Source organism: Salvelinus fontinalis, chromosome 29 (assembly GCF_029448725.1).
Source record: "Salvelinus fontinalis isolate EN_2023a chromosome 29, ASM2944872v1, whole genome shotgun sequence".
Classification (NCBI taxonomy): domain Eukaryota; kingdom Metazoa; phylum Chordata; class Actinopteri; order Salmoniformes; family Salmonidae; genus Salvelinus; species Salvelinus fontinalis.
The window spans coordinates 8,267,116-8,289,817 of record NC_074693.1 but is presented as its reverse complement, the minus strand read 5'-3'; the positions used below and the strand labels follow the sequence as shown (position 1 = coordinate 8,289,817).

The window sequence follows — 22,702 nt, the reverse complement described above, 5'->3', positions numbered from 1 at the left end:
TGGACCTGGTCTTTTACCAAATAAGGCTATCTTCTGTATACCCCCCCACCTTGTCACAACACAACTGATTGGCTCAAATGCATTAAGAAAGGAAGAAATTTCCCAAATTATCTTTTAATAAGACACAACTGTCAAATTGAAATGCATTCCATTTGACTACCTCATGAAACTGGTTGAGAGAATGCCAAGAGTGTGCAAAGCTGTCATCAAGGCAAAGGGTGGCAACTTTGCAGAATCTCAAATGCAGAATCTCAAATTTTTGGTTACTACATGATTCCACGTGTTATTTCATGGTTTTTATGTCTACACTACTATTTTACAACGTATAAAATAGTTTTTTTTAAATAAAGAAAAACCCTGGAATAAGTAGGTGTGTCCAAACTTTTGAGTGGTACTGTAAATGGGCATTCATAGAATTCTACTGCTGGCCTACATGACCAAATCTGAACCAATCATAGACGTCTATAAATTACGTATTTTCAACTTTCCTTCAAGCCAGGGTTGGGTTGAACCCGAAGGTGGACATGAAGCTAGGGTTAGGGTTGTGGTTGAGGCCAGGATTGGGTTAGGATGTCGTCCCCTGTCTCTCCAGAACAGTGGGTGGATATTCTGATCATGCAGTATCTGCTGAAGTTATGGAATGTATCAATTATGGCAATTGTCTGGGCAGTTTCTGTCATTTTAAATGATTTGGGAACTAATTTAGGCTACAAATGGTTCCATCTGATATTTGTGGTTATTTTATTCGAAAGTCAAATTCAATGAAAAAAGAAGTCAAGAGAAAACAATATTTTCTAGAATATAGATTATGTATATTGGAATCAATGTCTTTAGAACAAATATTTTCCCTCTTGGTTGGTAATGTAATTATCTGATTTACCACCACTTAACTGTTGAATGCATGGCTAATTCATTTCATAAAACACAATCCAAAAGTGATACTTTCTCCTTTTACTCACAGAGAAAACTACATATCCTATTTTGATCTACGCATATCTTCTTCCTCGTGACGTTACAAGGACATCTCTGTAGTAACCTGTCCAATGCATGACTGCATATGCCCCCTGCCTTAAAAGAGGTGAATCATTTTCCAGTGTTCATACTTAGCCCCTCTGTGGTTATTCCTGCTATCCCACCTTGGTTTCTCCTTCATCCAGTGATAGATCTAGAGGGTAAGAGATGTTGAGGAAGGAGTCGATTCAGCTGTAAGTGAACATTTAAGAACACAATACTATGCTTTCTTTAATATATTCACAGATGGACCTAAGGACCCTAAAACAGGAAGGACAGGTGGAGCTTTTAGTGTTCCTGGGGTTAAATTGGCAGGGACAACAATAGCAACGGTAAATGTATCTGTTTACGCATGTGCCAGAAATATGTAACAGAAAGGGAGCGATTGTTATTCGATTTGAAGAGTAATGAAGAGTCAGGATTAAGTGAACTGCTGGGGACGTCTTCAGGGGAGGTAGTATTTATGTATTTCGTTTCGTTGGGGAGACGAGAATATCGGGTAGGATTATTAGAACTTCACTGTCTCTGGTCCACACTCCAGTCCAGTTGGTGGCGGTAATGCAGCTTTAAAACGGTTGCCAACTGCCATATAAAATCCACAGATGAAGAAATACTGTATACTGTCTTTGGTTCAAGGTTTGATTTCGGTGACAGTGCTCCGCTCTATCGGGTTTTGAGAGCTTGGAATACAGGTTACTGAGGCGGACAGCCCCGCTGTAGAGAGCCAAGATGATGAACATGTGGAAAGTCCGGGAATTGGTTGATAAAGCGTAAGTATTTTCACTCTATCCGAGCTAAACTCTTGAGTTTACCTATTTGAAAGAGACACGTACCCAACACTTTGACGTCACGTAGTAGCAGGAAGCTAGTTAGCCAGCTAGCTTCAATAGAAAGTTGTGACAGTCAAACACAGGACAAATTCATTTTTTTTGCCATTCGACTATATTCCCATTTTAATCTCGTCTTGAACTATCCGACGAGCTATTGATAACTCAACTTTCTAGCCGCGTTTACTGCCTTAGAAAGTTGAGATGTCTAACGTTAGCTAGTTAGCTAATTACCTAGCGTAAATTATGCTGGGTTAAAAACAAATGGGAATTCGGTTTATCTCCGATTTTTGTGTGTTCAAAACAAATGGGAACAGGCAAAAAACGAGCACCGACTGGGAAAAATCGATTAACGGGAACTCTGTCCATCTCGGGCCTCTTTCTAGAGTTCCGACTTTTCGACCTGAAGATCAGTGACGTCATGATTTGACCTCATATTTTCAGAGTTCCCGTTTTTTTTACGCGGCATTGCCATTAGACCATTTTTAACGTTGTCTTGGGTCTTTTTTAAAATTTTATTTTTATCAGCTTGACAGCCACTTGTCATTTTATTATTATTTTTTTGGCTAGCTAACTGAACTAGGTAGTTAGCCAACTGAGCGAGGTAGTTAGCCAGATCAAAAAACACACGTATACTTACGTGAGGGTACATTTGTTTGTAATTGTAGCTACTGTTAGTTGTGGCAAAGGCCTTGAATGCTAACTGGAGGTATTCTGACAATCCAACTAACGGGTGACAGTATCTAGCATAACAACCAGGACATTTAGCTTTTCTCATGTTACAGGTCTATCAAAACTCCCACAGCCCAGTTGACTTGACTAGAATGTATTCGTTTTTTGTTGTTTTTTAAAGTATAGGATGATCCAAGTAAACCTAGAACACCTGGATAACTCTCAACTTCTGCCTAGCTACCTCTATACTTCTTATTATAAACTGGGTGGATCGAGCCCTTACAGCCGTGGTATACCACGCGTATAACAAAACATTTATTTTTACTGCTCTAATTACGTTGGTAACCAGTTTATAATAGCAACAAGGCACCGTGAGGGTTTGTGGTATATGGCCAATATACCACGGCTAAGGGCTGTATCCAGGCACTCCGCATTGCGTCGCGCATAATTCAGCCCATAGTCGTGGTATATTGGCCATATACCACACCTCCTCGGGCCTCATTGCTTAAGTATACTATAGGCTAAATTATCAAAACAAGTACAATATATTTGATCGTAGTGTATGTCTGATATGGGCCTTTTGCATTTGCAAAATGGATGTGCCTTGCATGCAGAAGCAGAAAGGTGGAGCCCAGACAATTATCAACCACAGTGACTGAGTGTTGTAATGTATAACTCTGTGATAAACAATGACTTGCTGAATGCAACAATAGATTGCACAATTAAGAGGCAATGTCACGCTGCATACAGTTGCGTTGTGAAGATATTGCTGTCACTGCCTTATTAGCCAGAGTATCTGGATTCAAAATAAAGTACATTGTTTAAAAAAAAAATAATAATAATAATATTTAACCAGGTAGGCCAGTTGAGAACAAGTTCTCATTTACAACTGCGACCTGGTCAAGATGAAGCAAAGCAGTGTGACAAAAACAACAGAGTTACACATGGTATAAACAAACGTACAGGCAATAACGCAATAGAAAAATATGTATACCGTGTGTGCAAATGAAATAAGGAGATAAGACAACAAATAGGCCAATAGTGGCAAAGTAATTACAATTTAGAAATTTACACTGGAGTGATATGTGCAGATGAGGATGTGCAAGTAGAAATACTGGTGGCATTTGGGACACACCCTACACTACCTTGGATAGTACACCCTACACTAGCCTAAACATTAGCCTAAACCTGAACAGTCGCTTTCAGTAGAGATTGAAACTGAAGTCTTGAATGAATGGCTGAATGTTTCCACCTCTGAGCGAGAGCCACACCTGGTTTAACCGGCTTATTGTTGTCTTTTGTCCTCCTCTTGTATAATTTACTGTCCTCGTCCCTGTTGAGTAATGACCTGAGAGGCCAGGCAACACACACACAGGCCTACTGTAGAGCTATGGGTAGTAGTGGGATTGCGCAATCTCCAGTTCAAAGCTTTAACGGCTGGTTTGGCAAGCTGTGGCAACAGCAGGAGCACACAGTTCCTGTCCAAGAATGCATTCCTGCTAAAAGTCAAGTCCCCTCTGCTAGTCTCCCCTACTGGGTGACCTCTTCAGAGAGAGAGAGGGGAGCAGAGGTACAGAGAGAGGGTCAGGAAGAGAAGGAGGCCGATAATGGGAGAGAAAGAGCAAGCAGGAAGAGGACTGGGCTTTGCGCTGTAATGGGTGAAGGAAGTAGAGTTGGGACTCTGTTTCCTCCCTGTTGTATTGAAGTCAGTGGTTTTAGTGTGTTGTAGAGGACCCGGGTAACTTAAGCATTACAATGATCATACCTGATGAGTCATTATTTATGAGCTAACTTTTTAAGTGTTTCCCAAACACGCATGTAGAGAGAACGGTCACTAAGTGTGTCACTAAGCCATGTGTTGATACTAATAGGATCCAAAGAACTGCACTTCTCTCTGATCAGCTTTCTCCATTCAAATTTTACCGTAACATTCAAATTATTCCACAATACTGATGACGGATAAGCTCCTAGAGAGATATTACCACCTATGGCTTCAAAAACACTATTGAGGTGACATTATGCTTACCCAATAATAATGAATTCAATGACAGATTGGGCACGTTGTCACACATCATAACACATTGAGGCAAAAATTTGACAGTAGCCAAGTTGCAAAATGGAACTCATTTAATTGAACATGAAATAACCTTTCTAACCCCATGTAGCCGCTTTTTTTAATGAAGTCATCTCGGGTTTCATTTGAAGCATAATTTTGTCTTTCACTTGTTTGCAAAAACAATTGCAAATACTTTTGCAACTTTGTAGTCAACTTTGTTCTGACCTAGAATCTATGTTTTGCAGAGGTGTTCTGTGAATAAAGTATCTAACGATGCACTTTGGCTGCTCTACAATCCCTCGTAGATGTACAACGGTTTTTAAGAGCCATGTTACCAAGGAAAGCTCTGGGAAGCACCTTGGCTACTAAAGACTGGACGTAAGAAGGTTCCAACAATCTGAACGCTATGAGAAACGAGGTCCAGAGTTCTACGGGCCTTGAGTGGAGACGTGAGTGAGTGGGCAACACCCATCAGTGGAGGTCTATTCCGCAAAAGCAACAGGGAATCTCCTTGAAACAGCTGTCTGAATGCTGGCTCACTGTGAAGGTTATCTAGAGGCCTAAAACTGAATGAAGAAACTGGCAATTCTTGTTTCCAAGTCCTCCCGGCTGTCACATGGACAAATTGATACAATACTGAATAAATTGTCCTAAAGACTTTATTTGGACTTGTCACAGGATGAAGGAAATGGGTGTGTGCATTAGACAGACTTGCAACGAAACAGAAGCCTTTGCCATATTGTGCGATTACACACACACACACACACACACACACACACACACACACACACACACACATACCTACATGCACACACAGAGAAGATCAGAGGCTTCCATTTGATCAAGTTGATAATGTGAGCCAGAGGTAGTTCTCTCCTCTCAGTAGACTTGCTAGCTGTCTTGTGTAAGTGGTTGGCTATATCACTCCCTGTGTATGGTACTGCCTGTGGCGTCACCCATGCAAACATGACGGTAATAATGATCCTATTGATTCCCGGTCAGGGAACACACTTTTACTCATTGTGTATTTATTATTACTTTTATTGTTTACCTGTTTTATTTCTCTATTTTGTTTCTCTCTCTCTGCATTGTTTAGAAGTGTGACAAATCAAATTTGATTGTAAAGTTGCAAGCAAATATGGCATTATGGTAATCCAGTCACACAAGGCACAGAGAGGAAAACCAATATTGTATAACTACAGTATTGGGCTGGATAGTACACACAATGTGGTCTAAACTTTAGGAAACATAGTGAACAACCTTATAAAGGCCTGTGGCCCCAGGCAGACATGCTACAGTCTATTTAACAACTCATAGGCTATTTGAATAGCTGTTTGCACCAACTAGCTGTTTCCCAGTCTTTTAGAGCCATGCTATTTATAACTTTGATTACAACCATCACTGTCAACTACAGTACTTTAGGCTCTGGCTCCAGCTACAGTACTTTAGGCTCTGGCTCCAGAACCGCGCAGGGCGTGTCCTCTCCTCTCAGCTGTCTTTCAATGCTGCTCTGTCTGTCTGACAGTGATGGGAAGGGGGCCGGGGGTGATGTGGCAGGGGCCAGTGAGGGGAGGTGCCCCTTTACCTGCTCTATGCCTTCAGCCCTCTGCAAAGCTAAGTCTATGCACCTTCTCCTAGCTCTGGGTAGAAGTTGTAGGCACAGCTCTAAGATCAGCTTACCGTCTCTAAATTAAAACTTTAGCCATAAGGGAGGGAAAAACTGACAGACTTTACTGCCTCCTGCGTCTTACTCCATGGGGTTGTGTCTGAGCTGAGTCCTGCTCCATGGGGTTGTGTCTGAGCTGAGTCCTGCTCCATGGGGTTGTGTCTGAGCTGAGTCCTGCTCCATGGGGTTGTGTCTGAGCTGAGTCCTGCTCCATGGGGTCGTGTCTGAGCTGAGTCCTGCTCCGTGGGGTCGTGTCTGAGCTGAGTCCTGCTCCGTGGGGTCGTGTCTGAGCTGAGTCCTGCTCCGTGGGGTCGTGTCTGAGCTGAGTGCTGCTCCGCGAGGTCGTGTCTGAGCTGAGTGCTGCTCCACGAGGTCGTGTCTGAGCTGAGTGCTGCTCCACGAGGTCGTGTCTGAGCTGAGTGCTGCTCCACGAGGTCGTGTCTGAGCTGAGTGCTGCTCCACGGGGTCGTGTCTGAGCTGAGTGCTGCTCCACGGGGTCGTGTCTGAGCTGAGTGCTGCTCCACGGGGTCGTGTCTGAGCTGAGTGCTGCTCCACGAGGTCGTGTCTGAGCTGAGTGCTGCTCCACGAGGTCGTGTCTGAGCTGAGAGGAAGTCCGTATATACTGTGGATAATCTTTGTTCTGGGTAGCTGTGTGCTTATTGTAGTCTATGCTAGGCCTCAGCCTATGTGTTGAATATCGGTGCTCGATCTAGACCTATTTCTCTGTGGTTTGCTTTCACGGTTAGGCTACAAAATGAACTGCATTCCATTGCTGCAGCTGTCCTTGATTGGTAACGCTCATGCTTAGTGGAGTTTTTCAGGTCACTAAACCTGCTTGACCGTGTTAAGTTTCTTGCGCAAGGAGGGTGTGGAGGGTGTTGTTGTGGAGGGTGTGGGTGGTGTTGTGGAGGGTGTGGGTGGTGTTGTGGAGGGTGTGGGTGGTGTTGTGGAGGGTGTGGGTGGTGTTGTGGAGGGTGTGGGTGGTGTTGTGGGTGGTGTTGTGTGGGTGGTGTTGTGGGGGGTGTGGGTGGTGTTGTGGAGGGTGTGGGTGGTGTTGTGGAGGGTGTGGGTGGTGTTGTGGAGGGTGTGGGTGGTGTTGTGGAGGGTGTGGGTGGTGTTGTGGAGGGTGTGGGTGGTGTTGTGGGTGGTGTTGTGTGGGTGGTGTGGAGGGTGTGGGTGGTGTTGTGGGTGTTGTTGTGGAGGGTGTGGGTGGTGTTGTGGGTGGTGTTGTGGAGGGTGTGGATGGTGGTGGTGGTGTTGTGTGGGTGTTGTGTGGGTGGTGTGGTGGTGTTGTGGGTGGTGTTGTGGGTGGTGTTGTGGGTGGTGTGGTGGTGGTGTTGTGGAGGGTGTGGGTGGTGTTGTGGAGGGTGTGGGTGGTGTTGTGGAGGGTGTGGGTGGTGTTGTGGTGTTGTGGAGGGTGTGGGTGGTGTTGTGGAGGGTGTGGGTGGTGTTGTGGAGGGTGAGGGTGGTGTTGTGGAGGGTGTGGGTGGTGTTGTGGAGGGTGTGGGTGGTGGTGTGTGGGTGGTGGTGTTGTGGAGGGTGTGGGTGGTGGTGTTGTGGAGGGTAATAACTGATTCTGCTTGTGTTTGTTTACACATTTACATAGAAGCCTGGAGAACTGGATAACCAGTGGAACTGTAAGAAACTACTGTGATAGTGGGTCAAGTATACACTATAGTCATTCTCTATGGACCATAGGTATAGCAGAGACATTGATACTACGCTGCTTGAGGCGACCCACCCTTCATTCACCAAAAAAACACACACCTTGTCTCTCACGACCACACCCACCACCCACTCCACCTAAGTTTTCTCTGTGTCTGTCTTGGTCTGCCTGTCTGGTTAAGAGCGTTGGGCCAGTAACCGAAAGGTCGCTAGTGTGAATCCCCGAGCCGACTGTTGGTGCCCTTCAGCAAAGCACTTAACCTTCATTGCTCTCTTCTGTCCCCTCTGCTCTCTCTCTCTTCTGTCCCCTCTGCTCTCTCTCTCTTCTGTCCCCTCTGCTCTCTCTCTCTTCTGTCCCCTCTGCTCTCTCTCTCTTCTGTCCCCTCTGCTCTCTCTCTCTTCTGTCCCCTCTGCTCTCTCTCTCTTCTGTCCCCTCTGCTCTCTCTCTCTCTTCTGTCCCCTCTGCTCTCTCTCTCTCTTCTGTCCCCTCTGCTCTCTCTCTCTCTTCTGTCCCCTCTGCTCTCTCTCTCTCTTCTGTCCCCTCTGCTCTCTCTCTCTCTTCTGTCCCCTCTGCTCTCTCTCTCTCTTCTGTCCCCTCTGCTCTCTCTCTCTCTTCTGTCCCCTCTGCTCTCTCTCTCTCTTCTGTCCCCTCTGCTCTCTCTCTCTCTCTTCTGTCCCCTCTGCTCTGCTCTCTCTCTCTTCTGTCCCCTCTGCTCTGCTCTCTCTCTCTTCTGTCCCCTCTGCTCTGCTCTCTCTCTCTTCTGTCCCCTCTGCTCTGCTCTCTCTCTCTTCTGTCCCCTCTGCTCTGCTCTCTCTCTCTTCTGTCCCCTCTGCTCTGCTCTCTCTCTCTTCTGTCCCCTCTGCTCTGCTCTCTCTCTCTTCTGTCCCCTCTGCTCTGCTCTCTCTCTCTTCTGTCCCCTCTGCTCTGCTCTCTCTCTCTTCTGTCCCCTCTGCTCTGCTCTCTCTCTCTTCTGTCCCCTCTGCTCTGCTCTCTCTCTCTTCTGTCCCCTCTGCTCTGCTCTCTCTCTCTTCTGTCCCCTCTGCTCTGCTCTCTCTCTCTTCTGTCCCCTCTGCTCTGCTCTCTCTCTCTTCTGTCCCCTCTTCTGTCCCCTCTGCTCTGCTCTCTCTCTATTTGACTCTGTGTTCCTGGGGAAACAGTTGGAAAGAACCGTTTCATGTAAATAGAGGCTGTGTGTGTTGACCGTTACCGTAAATAGGCTGTCCAAAGCTAGGTCTGCGGGGCCTCGGTCTAGGGCGCCTTTTCTGTTAAGACAAAATACTTTTCTTTCTTTTTAACTCTTAATTGAGTGCAAACTCTCCTTTTGTCTCCTGTTTGACATCATTCTTTTCATAAGAGCCACTAAAATATCTCTTACCTTTACCTCCCCCTGTAGAACCAACGTGGTGATGAACTACTCGGAGGTGGAGACTAAGGTGAGGGAGGCCACCAACGATGACCCCTGGGGACCTTCAGGACAGCAGATGGCAGAGATTTCCAGGTAGGGGCGCTGTTCACACACACACACACACACACACAAGTTAGATTACAACAACTTGTATACAGTATTTGCAACGTTCTACTTGGATAGAAACATGTTGCCATGTAGACTAACTCCTGTACACCTCTTGCTCCGTGTGTGTCTCTCTCTTTCTCTCCCTCTCCTCAGATGTACGTTTATGTATGAGCAGTTTCCCGAGGTGATAAACATGATGTGGAACAGGATGCTCCGGGACAACAAGAAGAACTGGAGAAGGGTCTACAAGGTCAGAGAGGAGCTATAACCTGTCATAAGCATGACAACCTGTCATCGTCTGGTAAAAAGCATGAGCTGACCCACACCCCAAAATGTTTGTAGAGGTGCTGAATAAACTTTAGATAAAGACAGAAAGTAAGTCACTCCCTGTATATACATTGAGTGGACAAAACATTAGGAACACCTTCCTAATATTGAGTTACACTGCCCCCTTTTGCCCTCAGAACAGCCTCAGCTTGTCGATGCAGGGACTCTACATTGTTGACTCCAATTCTTCCCACAGTGGTCAAGTTGGCTGGATGTCCTTTGGATGGTGGACCATTCTTGATACATACAGGAAACTGTATGTATCAGCGTTGCAGTTCTTGACACACTCAAAGCTGTGCACCCGGCACCTACTACCATACCCCTTCAAAGGCACTTCAATCTTTTTTTCTTGTCCATTCACCCTCTGAATGGCGCACACACACACACACAATCCATGTCTCAAGGCTTAAAAATCCTTCTTTAACCTGTCTCCTCCCCTTCATCTACACAGATTGAAGTGGATTTAACAAGTGACGTCAATAAGGGATCATAGTTTTCACCTGGTCAGTCTGTCATGAAAAGAGAAGGTGTTCCTAATGTTTTGGACACTATGCGCTCAACATTGTAATGGTAAACCTTGGTTAGGTTGGCAGCATAGTGTGACTTCCTTTCTTTTTACAACCAAGACATAAACCATGGCTATTCCACACCTCCAGGGCTGAGTTCTGCTCTCTTTTTACAACCAAGACATAAACCATGGCTATTCCACACCTCCAGGGCCGAGGTCTGCTCTCTTTACAACCAAGACATAAACCATGGCTATTCCACACCTCCAGGACCGAGGTCTGCTCTCTTTTTACAACCAAGACATAAACCATGGCTATTCCACACCTCCAGGACCGAGGTCTGCTCTCTTTTTACAACCAAGACATAAACCATGGCTATTCCACACCTCCAGGGCCGAGGTCTGCTCTCTTTACAACCAAGACATAAACCATGGCTATTCCACACCTCCAGGGCCGAGGTCTGCTCTCTTTACAACCAAGACATAAACCATGGCTATTCCACACCTCCAGGACCGAGGTCTGCTCTCTTTTTACAACCAAGACATAAACCATGGCTATTCCACACCTCCAGGGCCGAGGTCTGCTCTCTTTACAACCAAGACATAAACCATGGCTATTCCACACCTCCAGGGCTGAGGTCTGCTCTCTTTTTACAACCAAGACATAAACCATGGCTATTCCACACCTCCAGGGCCGAGGTCTGCTCTCTTTACAACCAAGACATAAACCATGGCTATTCCACACCTCCAGAGCCGATGTCTGCTCTCTTTACAACCAAGACATAAACCATGGCTATTCCACACCTCCAGAGCCGATGTCTGCTCTCCCAGTCTCTGTTGTTGCCCCCAGATCATCAGAAACGGTTGAGACTATGACCGAGGGGGCCATCATAAGCAGTTCTAACAATAGTTCTCCATCTATTCTCCCCCAGTCTCTGCTGTTGTTGTCCCACCTCATCAGGAACGGTTCAGAGAGAGTTGTCACCAGCGCCAGAGAGCACATCTACGACCTACGATCTCTAGAGAGCTACCACTTCGTAGGCAAGTAATCTCTCTGGTTGACACTAGAGAAACAGAATCCCGAGTCTATGGCTGTCTCTCTCTCTTGACCGTAGTGTAGAATCTGTGTTAAATGTTACGTTTTGTTGTCTGTCCTCAGTACACCTCTGTACACCAGTGTGCGAGTTTGTAATGAAATGTTAGTTTAGAACCAGACAAAAGGGCCAGTGTTCAGTCGGTGTTGTAGCATTCAGGAAGAGATGGTGCACTAAGAACTGCTTTAACCACAACCAGCTCCACCACACACTGCTCTGCCCTAAAGCAGACAAAGTGAAAGGTAAATCACTCCCCTTACCACCATATAGCCTTGTGAACCCAGACGGATAGGTTTCTTATTTTTTTCACACAGTACTGTGGACACTTCTTCTGCATTTTGTCTTCTCAAAACATGTTGTCCCACCTGACATTCTGAATACACTGATCAGCTTCCTACACATTGAGAAGGCGTATGTTTATAGGGGAATGGAACACTAACAGCTTGCCAATAACCTTCAGCTACTCTCCCTCTGTGTAGATGAGAACGGTAAGGACCAGGGAGTGAACGTGCGTCAGAAGGTGAAGGACATGGTGGATCTGATCCAGGATGATGATAGACTGAGAGAGGAGAGGAAGAAGGCAAAGAAGAACAAAGACAAATACATTGGAGTGTCCTCTGACAGTATTGGGGGAGGGTTCAGCAGATACAGTAAGTCCTCTGACAGTATTGGGGGAGGGTTCAGCAGATACAGTAAGTCCTCTGACAGTATTGGGGGAGGATTCAGCAGATACAGTATTGGGGGAGGATTCAGCAGATACAGTATTGGGGGAGGGTTCAGCAGATACAGTATTGGGGGAGGGTTCAGCAGATACAGTATTGGGGGAGGGTTCAGCAGATACAGTATTGGGGGAGGGTTCAGCAGATACAGTATTGGGGGAGGGTTCAGCAGATACAGTATTGGGGGAGGGTTCAGCAGATACAGTATTGGGGGAGGGTTCAGCAGATACAGTATTGGGGGAGGGTTCAGCAGATACAGTATTGGGGGAGGGTTCAGCAGATACAGTATTGGGGGAGGGTTCAGCAGATGAAGTAAGTCAATCTAGAACACACAAACACTCACTCACACACCTACAGCGCATTTGGAAGGTATTTAGACCCCTTGACTTTTTCCACATTTTGTTACGTTACAGCCTTATTCTAAAATGGATTAAATTGATTTTTTTCTCAAATCTCCACACAATACCTCATAATGACAAAGCAAAAACAAGTTTTATACATCAAAAAAACAACTGGAAATATCACATTTACATAAGTATTCAGACCCTTTACTCAGTACTTTGTTGAAGCATATTGGGCAATTACAGCCTTGAGTCTTCTTGGGCATGACGATACAAGCTTGGCACACCTGTATTTGGGGAGTTTCTCCCATTCTTCTCTGCAGATCCTCTCATGCTCTGTCAGGTTGGATGGGGAGCGTCGCTGCACAGCTACTTTCAGGTCTCTCCAGATGTTCGATCGGGTTCAAGTCTGGGCTCTGGCTGGGCCACTGAAAGACATTCAGAGACTTGTCCCAAAGCCACTCCTGCGTTGTCTTGGCTGTGTATTTAGGGTTGTTGTCCTGTTGGAAGGTGAACCTTCGCCCCAGTGAGGTTCTGAGCGCTCTGGAGCAGGTTTTCATCAAGGATCTCTCTGGACTTTGCTCTGTTCATCTTTCCCTCGATCCTGACTAGTCTCTCAGTCCCTGCCATTGAAAAACATCACCACAGCATGATGCTGCCACCACCATGCTTCACCATAGGGATGGTGCCAGATTTCTTCCAGACGTGACACTTGGCATTCAGGCCAAATAATTAAATATTGGTTTCATCAGACCAGAGAATCTTGTTTCTCATGGTCTGAGTGCTTTAGGACTCCAAGCGGGCTGTCGTGTGCCTTTTACTGAGGAGTGGCTTCCGTCTGGCCACACTACCATAATGGTCTGAGTGCTGCAGAGATGGTTGTCCTTCTGGAAGGTTATCCCATCTCCACAGAGGAACTCTGGAGCTCTGTCAGAGTGACCATCAGGTTCTTGGTCACCTCTCTGACCAAGGCCCTTCTCCTCCCTTTGCTCAGTTTGGCCGGGTGGCCAGCTCTAGGAACTTCTTCCATTTAAAAATGGAGGCCACTGTGTTCTTGGGGACCTTCAATGCTGCAGAAATATTTTGTTACCTATCCCCAGATCTGTGCCTCGACACAATCCTGTATCGGAGATCGACGGACAATTCCTTCGAATTCATGGCTTGGTTTTTGATCTGACATGCACTGTCAACTGTAGGAACTTATATAGACAGGTGTGTGCTTTTCCATATCATTTCCAATCAATTGAAATTACCACAGGTGGACTCCAAGTTGTAGAAACAGTTGAACGGGGTATTGTGTGTAAATTGAATGAATGATTTTTTTGTATTTATTTTTTAAATCAATTTCAGCTGTAACAAAATGTGGAAAAAGCCAAGGGGTCTGAATTCTTTCCAAATGCACAGTATACATTGGAGTGTCTTCTGATCTTATTGGCCTCTAACACAAACTCACTGTTCTCACTCTTTCTCTCTCTGTCTATTCCCCCCTCCCCAGCGGGTGATCGGTATGACTCCAGCAGCTCTGGCGGTAATGAGGGAAGCAGCAGAGGGAAGTGGGATGAGGACTGGAAGAGAGACGGAGGCCAGTTCCCCTTCAGTGAGAAACTGGGGGAGATCAGTGATAAGATCGGCAGCACCATCGATGACACAATCAACAAGTTCAGGAAGCAGAGCAGAGACGATTCACCAGACCGATTCAGGTTAGGAAAGAGACGACACACCAGACAGATGATTCAGGTTAGGAGAGGGACGACTCACCAGACATGATTCAGGTTAGGAGAGAGAAGAGTTCCACTGGGTGAGATTGAGAGAAAGAGGAAGGAAATTAATGACTCAAATAGAGAGGGGGGGGCAATACTGAGGTACAGGGAGAAGTTAGAGCTACCCGCTGTCGTCCTCATATCATATTACAGAATGTTAGAGCTACCCGCTGTCCTCCTCATATCATATTACAGAATGTTAGCTACCCGCTGTCGTCCTCATATCATATTACGGTATGTTAGAGCTACCCGCTGTCGTCCTCATATCATATTACAAAATGTTAGAGCTACACGCTGTCCTCCTCATATCATATTACAGAATGTTAGCTACCCGCTGTCGTCCTCATATCATATTACGGTATGTTAGAGCTACCCGCTGTCGTCCTCATATCATATTACGGTATGTTAGAGCTACCCGCTGTCGTCCTCATATCATATTACGGTATGTTAGAGCTACCCGCTGTCGTCCTCATATCATATTACGGTATGTTAGAGCTACCCGCTGTCGTCCTCATATCATATTACGGTATGTCAATATCCTGATATTCTGTCATATCATATTACGGTATGTTAGAGCTACCTGCTGTCGTCCTCATATCATATTACGGTATGTTAGAGCTACCCGCTGTCGTCCTCATATCATATTACGGTATGTTAGAGCTACCCGCTGTCGTCCTCATATCATATTACGGTATGTTAGAGCTACCCGCTGTCGTCCTCATATTACAGTATGTTAGAGCTACCCGCTATCGTCCTCATATCATATTAAGGTATGTTAGAGCTACCCGCTGTCGTCCTCATATTTTACAGTATGTTAACATCCTGATGTTCTGTCATTCTTTAGTCACTATTTGAATTGAACTATCCCCAAAACAAATTGTCGTCTTTTTCACCTGGTTTGCGTCCTCTCTGGTCTCCGTAGTGACAACGAGGAGGAGCGAAGTCGCCCGTCACGGAACGGCCAGTCTGGGAGGTCGGTGTTCAAAGACGAGGAGGAAACCGTGACGACCAAGAGTGTCCAGATCGTTCAGGCAACAGAAACCACAGCAACCAGGAAGAGAGGTGGGGTTCCGTCCAAAACTGTGTCCCTGGGAGCTGCGGCCCACTACACAGGAGACAAGAGCCCCGATACCTCTGCCAAACAGGTGTGTGTGCACGTGCGTCCGTGCACATTCAGTCCACGCTGGTCCACTCTAGCTTATTGCTGCTATCTGGTGTTAACGGTGGACAGTGCAGTCTCGCTTCCTGTCTCTCTACTCACATCTCTCCTCCTCTCTGTTCCAGACTCCGTCTGCAGCAGCACCCCAGTCCTCCAGTAGTGGTCTGGCTGACCTATTCATGGTAGATACAGGACCCAGCCAGCCTGCAGCAGCCACCGGTAACTACACACTGAGAAGATATCATGGAGGGTTGGGGGGCCGGTAGTGTAGTTACGGGACATCTTGGGGGGGGGGGTTTGATCAGCTATAACTCTATGGGTTCCTTTTCCCTTCAGCGTCACATCTGGTCTCTGGGCTGGTCACTGGAAACTGTCACATCTCAATCATTAAGTGTTTTATGGTCACTTACTGTTTTACTCATTTCATATGTATATACTGTATTCTTGTCAATGCCACTCCGACATAGCTCGTCCTACTATTTATATATTTCTTAGTTAGATTTTACTTTTGGATTTGTGTGTGTTAGATATTACTGCACTGTTGGAGCTAAGAACACAAGCTTTTAGCTACACCTGCAATAACATCTGTTAAATATGTTACCAATACAAATCAAATGGTTTGTCTCTTTCCAGACCTGATAGGAGGATTTGCTGACTTTTCTTCTCCTGCTGCCTCTGTCGGCCTCTCCACAGTACCTGGTGAGTTTAGACGGCACTAGAATATTCTGAGAGATGGAGGGGAGGAGGTCTGGCCACGTGGAGCCTGCTAACGTGCGTGTGTGTGAGAGATTTAAGTCCACTATAACCTTATTCCTCTCTTTTCTCCTCCAGCCTCTAGTGGGAACAGTGATTTTGGGGACTGGAATGCTTTCCCTGACGGCCAGGCCCCCGTCCCCACCCCTTTCGCCCAGCCTCTCGCCCCTAGTAACACTGACCTGTTTGGGGCTCTGTCGGCCAGCTCTGCCCCGGCACCAGCCTCAGCTGACCTGTTTGATCTGATGGGTCCAGTCCAGACTCAGTCTCTCTCTGCCTCTCAGAGCCTCACCTTCAATATGACCAGCACACAGAACGTGACCAGTACCATGCCACAGTCTACATCACTGGTAAGAATATAGGACAGACATGATACACACAAACAGTAAATGAATTCACATTGTAAATTGTCTTTATTGTGCCTGATGCACTGTTAATGAGAGGAGTGACAGTAACTGCTGTGGTTTAGCGGGACAGACACGAGAGAGCAGAGAGCCCTGCACATGGTCCTCCTTGCCTAGGGACAAAAATGCACACAATGAGAAGGAACCAGTTTGAGTCAGAAAACCATTCAATCTAATACGAGGTTGTGTTGACATAGATATTTGCATGTTAAAAACCTGACCTATTTTAAAAAGACGAGCTTAGTTTTACAGATGAATCAAACTTGCCCCTTTCCAACCTGTTCATTCTGGTTAGATGGGGTGTGTTTTTATGTAGGTTACTATAGAGACTGTAGTTCAACCTTCATATTTCACCATTATATAGGTACCTTAACATTACTATCTATTGGAACTTGCTACCAAATTCTCCCGCTCCCCCCCCCTCAGCCCTTCCAGGTGATGAGCGGTCCGTTGCAGCCCCAGCAGCAGCAGCAAGTCATGCTGGGTACCCAGGGTTCCATGGGGTCAGCGATCCCCTCCACCTGGTCTGACTCCTCGGTCAATATCAGTCTGGATTTCCTGGCACCTGGTGTGCAGCCCCCCAAACCTGCCCAGCCCACCCTCAACACACTCCAAGGTGAGCCTACGGGGTTGTAGTATAGACTGGGATAGAAATAGTACTGTCCAGGGTGAGCCTACAGGGTTGTAGTATAGACTGGGATAATAATAGTACTGTCCAAGGTGAGCCTACAGGGTTGTAGTATAGACTGGGATAGAAATAGTACTGTCCAAGGTGAGCCTACAGGGTTGTATTATAGACTGGGATAATAATAGTACTGTCCAAGGTGAGCTACAGGGTTGTAGTATAGACTGGGATAATAATAGTACTGTCCAAGGTGAGCCTACAGGGTTGTAGTATAGACTGGGATAGAAATAGTACTGTCCAAGGTGAGCCTACAGGGTTGTAGTATAGACTGGGATAATAATAGTAGTGTCCAAGGTGAGCCTACAGGGTTGTAGTATAGACTGGGATAATGATAGTAGTGTCCAAGGTGAGCCTACAGGGTTGTAGTATAGACTGATAATAATAGTACTGTCCAAGGTGAGCCTACAGGGTTGTAGTATAGACTGGGATAATAATAGTAGTGTCCAAGGTGAGCCTACAGGGTTGTAGTATAGACTGATAATAATAGTACTGTCCAAGGTGAGCCTACAGGGTTGTAGTATAGACTGGGATAATAATAGTACTGTCCAAGGTGAGCCTACAGGGTTGTAGTATAGACTGGGATAATAATAGTACTGTCCAAGGTGAGCCTACAGGGTTGTAGTATAGACTGGGATAATGATAGTACTGTCCAAGGTGAGCCTACAGGGTTGTAGTATAGTCTGGGATAGAAATAGTACTGTCCAAGGTGAGCCTACAGGGTTGTAGTATAGACTGGGATAATAATAGTACTGTCCAAGGTGAGCCTACAGGGTTGTAGTATAGACTGGGATAGAAATAGTAGTGTCCAAGGTGAGCCCACAGGGTTGTAGTATAGACTGGGATAATAATAGTAGTGTCCAAGGTGAGCCTACAGGGTTGTAGTATAGACTGGGATAGAAATAGTACTGTCCAAGGTGAGCCTACAGGGTTGTAGTATAGACTGGGATAGAAATAGTACTGTCCAAGGTGAGCCTACAGGGTTGTAGTATAGACTGGGATAATAATAGTAGTGTCCAAGGTGAGCCCACAGGGTTGTAGTATAGACTGGGATAATAATAGTACTGTCCAAGGTGAGCCTACAGGGTTGTAGTATAGACTGGGATAATAATAGTAGTGTCCAAGGTGAGCCTACAGGGTTGTAGTATAGACTGGGATAGAAATAGTACTGTCCAAGGTGAGCCTACAGGGTTGTAGTATAGACTGGGATAGAAATAGTACTGTCCAAGGTGAGCCTACAGGGTTGTAGTATAGACTGGGATAATAATAGTAGTGTCCAAGGTGAGCCCACAGGGTTGTAGTATAGACTGGGATAATAATAGTAGTGTCCAAGGTGAGCCTACAGGGTTGTAGTATAGACTGGGATAATGATAGTAGTGTCCAAGGTGAGCCTACAGGGTTGTAGTATAGACTGGGATAATGATAGTAGTGTCCAAGGTGAGCCTACAGGGTTGTAGTATAGACTGGGATAGAAATAGTACTGTCCAAGGTGAGCTACAGGGTTGTAGTATAGACTGGGATAATAATAGTACTGTCCAAGGTGAGCCTACAGGGTTGTAGTATAGACTGGGATAATAATAGTAGTGTCCAAGGTGAGCCTACAGGGTTGTAGTATAGACTGGGATAATAATAGTAGTGTCCAAGGTGAGCCTACAGGGTTGTAGTATAGACTGGGATAATGATAGTAGTGTCCAAGGTGAGCCTACAGGGTTGTAGTATAGACTGGGATAATAATAGTACTGTCCAAGGTGAGCCTACAGGGTTGTAGTATAGACTGGGATAGAAATAGTACTGTCCAAGGTGAGCCTACAGGGTTGTAGTATAGACTGGGATAATAATAGTACTGTCCAAGGTGAGCCCACAGGGTTGTAGTATAGACTGGGATAATAATAGTACTGTCCAAGGTGAGCCTACAGGGTTGTAGTATAGACTGGGATAATAATAGTACTGTCCAAGGTGAGCCTACAGGGTGGGGGGTTTAAAACGCTGCTGAATGTCTGTTGATCGACAGGTTGGATTGAGATCCATTCAACTGTTTGTAGAGTATCCAAGATCCTCAGCGTGCGGGACTTTCTTCCTTTTAATCAGGATGGTCACAAGACAATTCAAAAGGCTTTAGGTTCAGTCAGAATGGAATAGAAGGATGCTTGGGACTACTTGTTCAGTGTGGAATAGAAGGATGCTTGAGACTACTTGTTCAGTGTGGAATAGAAGGATGCTTGGGACTACTAGTTCAGTGTGGAATAGAAGGATGCTTGAGACTACTTGTTCAGTATGGAATAGAAGGATGCTTGGGACTACTAGTTCAGTGTGGAATAGAAGGATGCTTGGGACTACTTGTTCAGTATGGAATAGAAGGATGCTTGGGACTACTAGTTCAGTGTGGAATAGAAGGATGCTTGGGACTACTAGTTCAGTGTGGAATAGAAGGATGCTTGAGACTACTTGTTCAGTATGGAATAGAAGGATGCTTGGGACTACTAGTTCAGTGTGGAATAGAAGGATGCTTGGGACTACTTGTGGAGTGTGTGTGTGAACCTGTGTGTGCATGTGAGGTCATGCTCTTTTCTGACTCCACTTCTTCCTGTTTTTTTTTCTTCTAGGAGTCCAGCCCCTCCCACCTGTCAACATGCTCTCCCAAGGATTCGCCAGCATGGGCCTCGCCCCCTCTCCCATCAGAACCCCTACAACTCCCATGATGTACCCCGGTGCTGGGATGGGCATGGCCCCCAGCCAGGGCATGATGGGGATGGGCATGGCCCCCAGCCAGGGCATGATGGGGATTGGTATGGCCCCCAGCCAGGGCATGATGGGAATGGGCATGAACATGGGTGCTATGCCCCAGGCTAACATGACCATGGGGATGAGGATGCCAGCCATGTCTATGGGCTCTGGCATGGTACAGCAGCAGCCCAAGCAAGGAGTGGACGCCTTTGCGGATTTCGGCAACTTCAGGAAGTGAGGGAAGAGAAGGTGAAGGAGAGGGGTGTTTCTGTTTCTCTCCATCCAACAGACTGTCCATGAAGGATTGTAAAGAGCTGCAAACAAAGAGTACTTGAATGTTGTCAAATATCAAATACTGACTGCCACCCCTCCATTTCCTCTTTCTTTCCTTTAAGTGATATATAGAGACATGAATATACATGATTGTATGTGTCTTTTAATCAGTTGGAACTTGCAATCAAGTACCTTTTAGAGTGTATTCAGTACAGTAATGGTTGTGTGCTGTTCAGGTCTGAATCAGAGAACAACTGAGAGCAAAAAACACGGTGCCAGAATAATGCAGAGATTTTTCACTTTAAAATGTATGCCAAACAAAAACCAATGATTGCAAAGTTAAACAACCCAGACAATTCTATGCACCAGGATGGCTTTTAAACTTGTGTGGTTTGTTTAACTTCTCAATAATATTTTTTTGTTTGTATTGCATTTAAAGCACCATTCTGTTACCATGGAATTGTCCAGATGAAACTTCAAGAGAATGTCAGTAGGGGTTTTGCTTTACTTAATCAATTAATTGTCCAGAGTAGCAAAAATCTAGTTTTCTATGATAATCCCACCCCAATAACTCCCCAGCCATCTCTTTTAGAATGTCAGGTTCTCCACCTGTCCCTTCCCTACAACTGTAAATATTACTGGTGCGACAGACAAATAAATTATTGAGTACTTGATTATGATATGATGATGCCGTGAAGAGGTGGGTGTCAATTGGACGGAACCAGATGTCAATCAAGACGTTGCTATGGCACGCTACATTGCCATGGAGCCGGTCTTTAATACCTACTTTATATAACAGCGTTCCACACTCCCAATGTGGAGTTTCTGTTCAATATTAGACTTAACAAATCAATCAATCCTTTATTGATGGATGGATTTAATAAGTGAATGAATGAGAAATGATTGAAAGTTGTTAATTGAAGAAGCTGTGGTAACGATAACACAGATCTCCTTTGTGGCCTTTCTTATGGGTATATATTTTTTAAAGAACTAATCTTTTTTTTTTTTTTTTTGCATCCAAATAAGATAATCAGTAGATGTAGGAACAGCCTCCTGGTGGGCTGTGTTCTTTAAGTACAGCACATGGTGCCTGTACGACGGAGGCCTTTTTCCTTCATAACTTACAGGAGACAGACGGAGAGACGAAACAACTATAGTGTTCATGACAGTTACTGTTAGTCTACAGCACAGTATGTATGTGTGGTTCTTACTGCTCCCTCTGTCCCCTGGGACCCTCGTGGAATAGGGGGGAAGATGTCCCCTGGGACTCTTGTGGAATAGGGGGGAAGATGTCCCCAGATGCTGATCTTGGGTCAGTTTTGCGTTTCCCTCCACTGATGGTTTAGGTTAGGATTGTGGGTGGGGAAGCTGATCCTAGCTCTGTACTTGGGGGAAAATTCACCCCGGAGTGGATCTCTGAATGAGAGGTTTCTCAGACAGTGCAGGTCTAGGAGAGGATTTCTCTTGTTTTTTGAGGGGGGGTCGTACATCTCATATGGCACACTATACACTTTATAGTGCACTACTTCCGACCAGAGCCCTTAGGACTTTGGTCAAAAGTAGTGCACTATATAGGTAATGGGTACATGTGGAAGTCATGACCATTTTTACAAGGTCAGCGAGTACCTCACATGTAAACTAGACTCCTCTGTTTCAGAGCTATGTTCTCTTCCAGGAGTTCGGGTCAATTCCATTTCAATTCTGGAAGTACACTGAAATTCCAGTTTTCTTGAATGCTTTTCATAAGGAAAATGTTGAATGTAGTTTACTTTCTAAATTGACTGAAATGGAATTGACCCGAACCCTGCCCAGATAAACACAGTAGCCTTCTGTCTGAGCTGAGGCTTTACCTGCTGGAAACGACCAAAATGTAGCAACTCTTTTTCTAAGAGATGATGTCCTTAGGGGTTGTTTTATTCTTTCTCTGGTTTCATTTTTTTTCTACTTATTACAATTGTTCTGAGATCTTCTGTAATGTGGGATTGTTACATAAAATAAAAACACTAGTTTATGCAAATGTATAAAAAGAAAAAGTGACGCATCACCAATGAAAAGAGCCTTGAGAAAATGTTTTTGATTTGATTGTCCCATGATCCTTTTATCTTCGGCATTAAAACAGTTGATTACAGTTTTCTATTGAAGTGTTTATTTCACTTAATACCAATTTAGTGACTTCTTTAGATGGCCTTGGAACCTGCTGAGACAGACACCCACACAGTGCAGCCCTACAGAGACACACACAGCCAGTGGAATTGAATAGATCCGATTAAGGTATATGAAGAGCAGAGTAATTAAACCCAGATACTGTCGGACAATGGCTTGTCTCAGACAAAGTTTGATCAATTAACAGATCCTTCACGGCTCCAAAATATTATGGAAATGATGAAGGTTTATTGTCCTAGTTTAGAGACAAAAAGCAGAAGCTACACAAAAGCAATGACATGCAGTTAAATCATGCTGTTTATGGCTAATGTGGGCATTAAAGAATAAAACAAAGTCTGAAATGTCTAGACATAAGATTTGCAGCTTAGTGCCATCTGCAATCTGAAC

At 45.3% G+C, this 22,702-nt stretch overlaps 1 protein-coding gene across 1 annotated transcript; it reads left to right on the top strand.

The window, feature by feature from the left end:
- The first annotated feature begins 1,613 nt into the window (after window positions 1-1,613).
- On the top strand, window positions 1,614-22,283 carry clint1a (clathrin interactor 1a). The gene is made up of 12 exons (XM_055888174.1): window positions 1,614-1,781; window positions 9,292-9,396; window positions 9,565-9,661; window positions 11,176-11,284; window positions 11,817-11,987; window positions 13,893-14,097; window positions 15,080-15,302; window positions 15,442-15,535; window positions 15,950-16,015; window positions 16,148-16,419; window positions 16,900-17,089; window positions 19,759-22,283. The coding sequence occupies exons 1-12, from the start codon at window positions 1,741-1,743 to the stop codon at window positions 20,115-20,117; spliced, it is 1,932 nt and encodes a 643-aa protein (XP_055744149.1). The 5' UTR covers window positions 1,614-1,740; the 3' UTR covers window positions 20,118-22,283.
- Window positions 22,284-22,702: the final 419 nt, after the last annotated feature.

Excerpts from the sequence above, each read along its gene's own strand:
- clint1a (XM_055888174.1), top strand. The coding sequence starts at position 1,741 with ATGATGAACATGTGGAAAGTCCGGGAATTGGTTGATAAAGC. Across the intron at positions 11,988-13,892 it reads GGGAGGGTTCAGCAGATACA|CGGGTGATCGGTATGACTCC; the intron begins GTAAGTCCTCTG and ends CCCCCTCCCCAG. Across the intron at positions 17,090-19,758 it reads CACCCTCAACACACTCCAAG|GAGTCCAGCCCCTCCCACCT; the intron begins GTGAGCCTACGG and ends TTTTTCTTCTAG.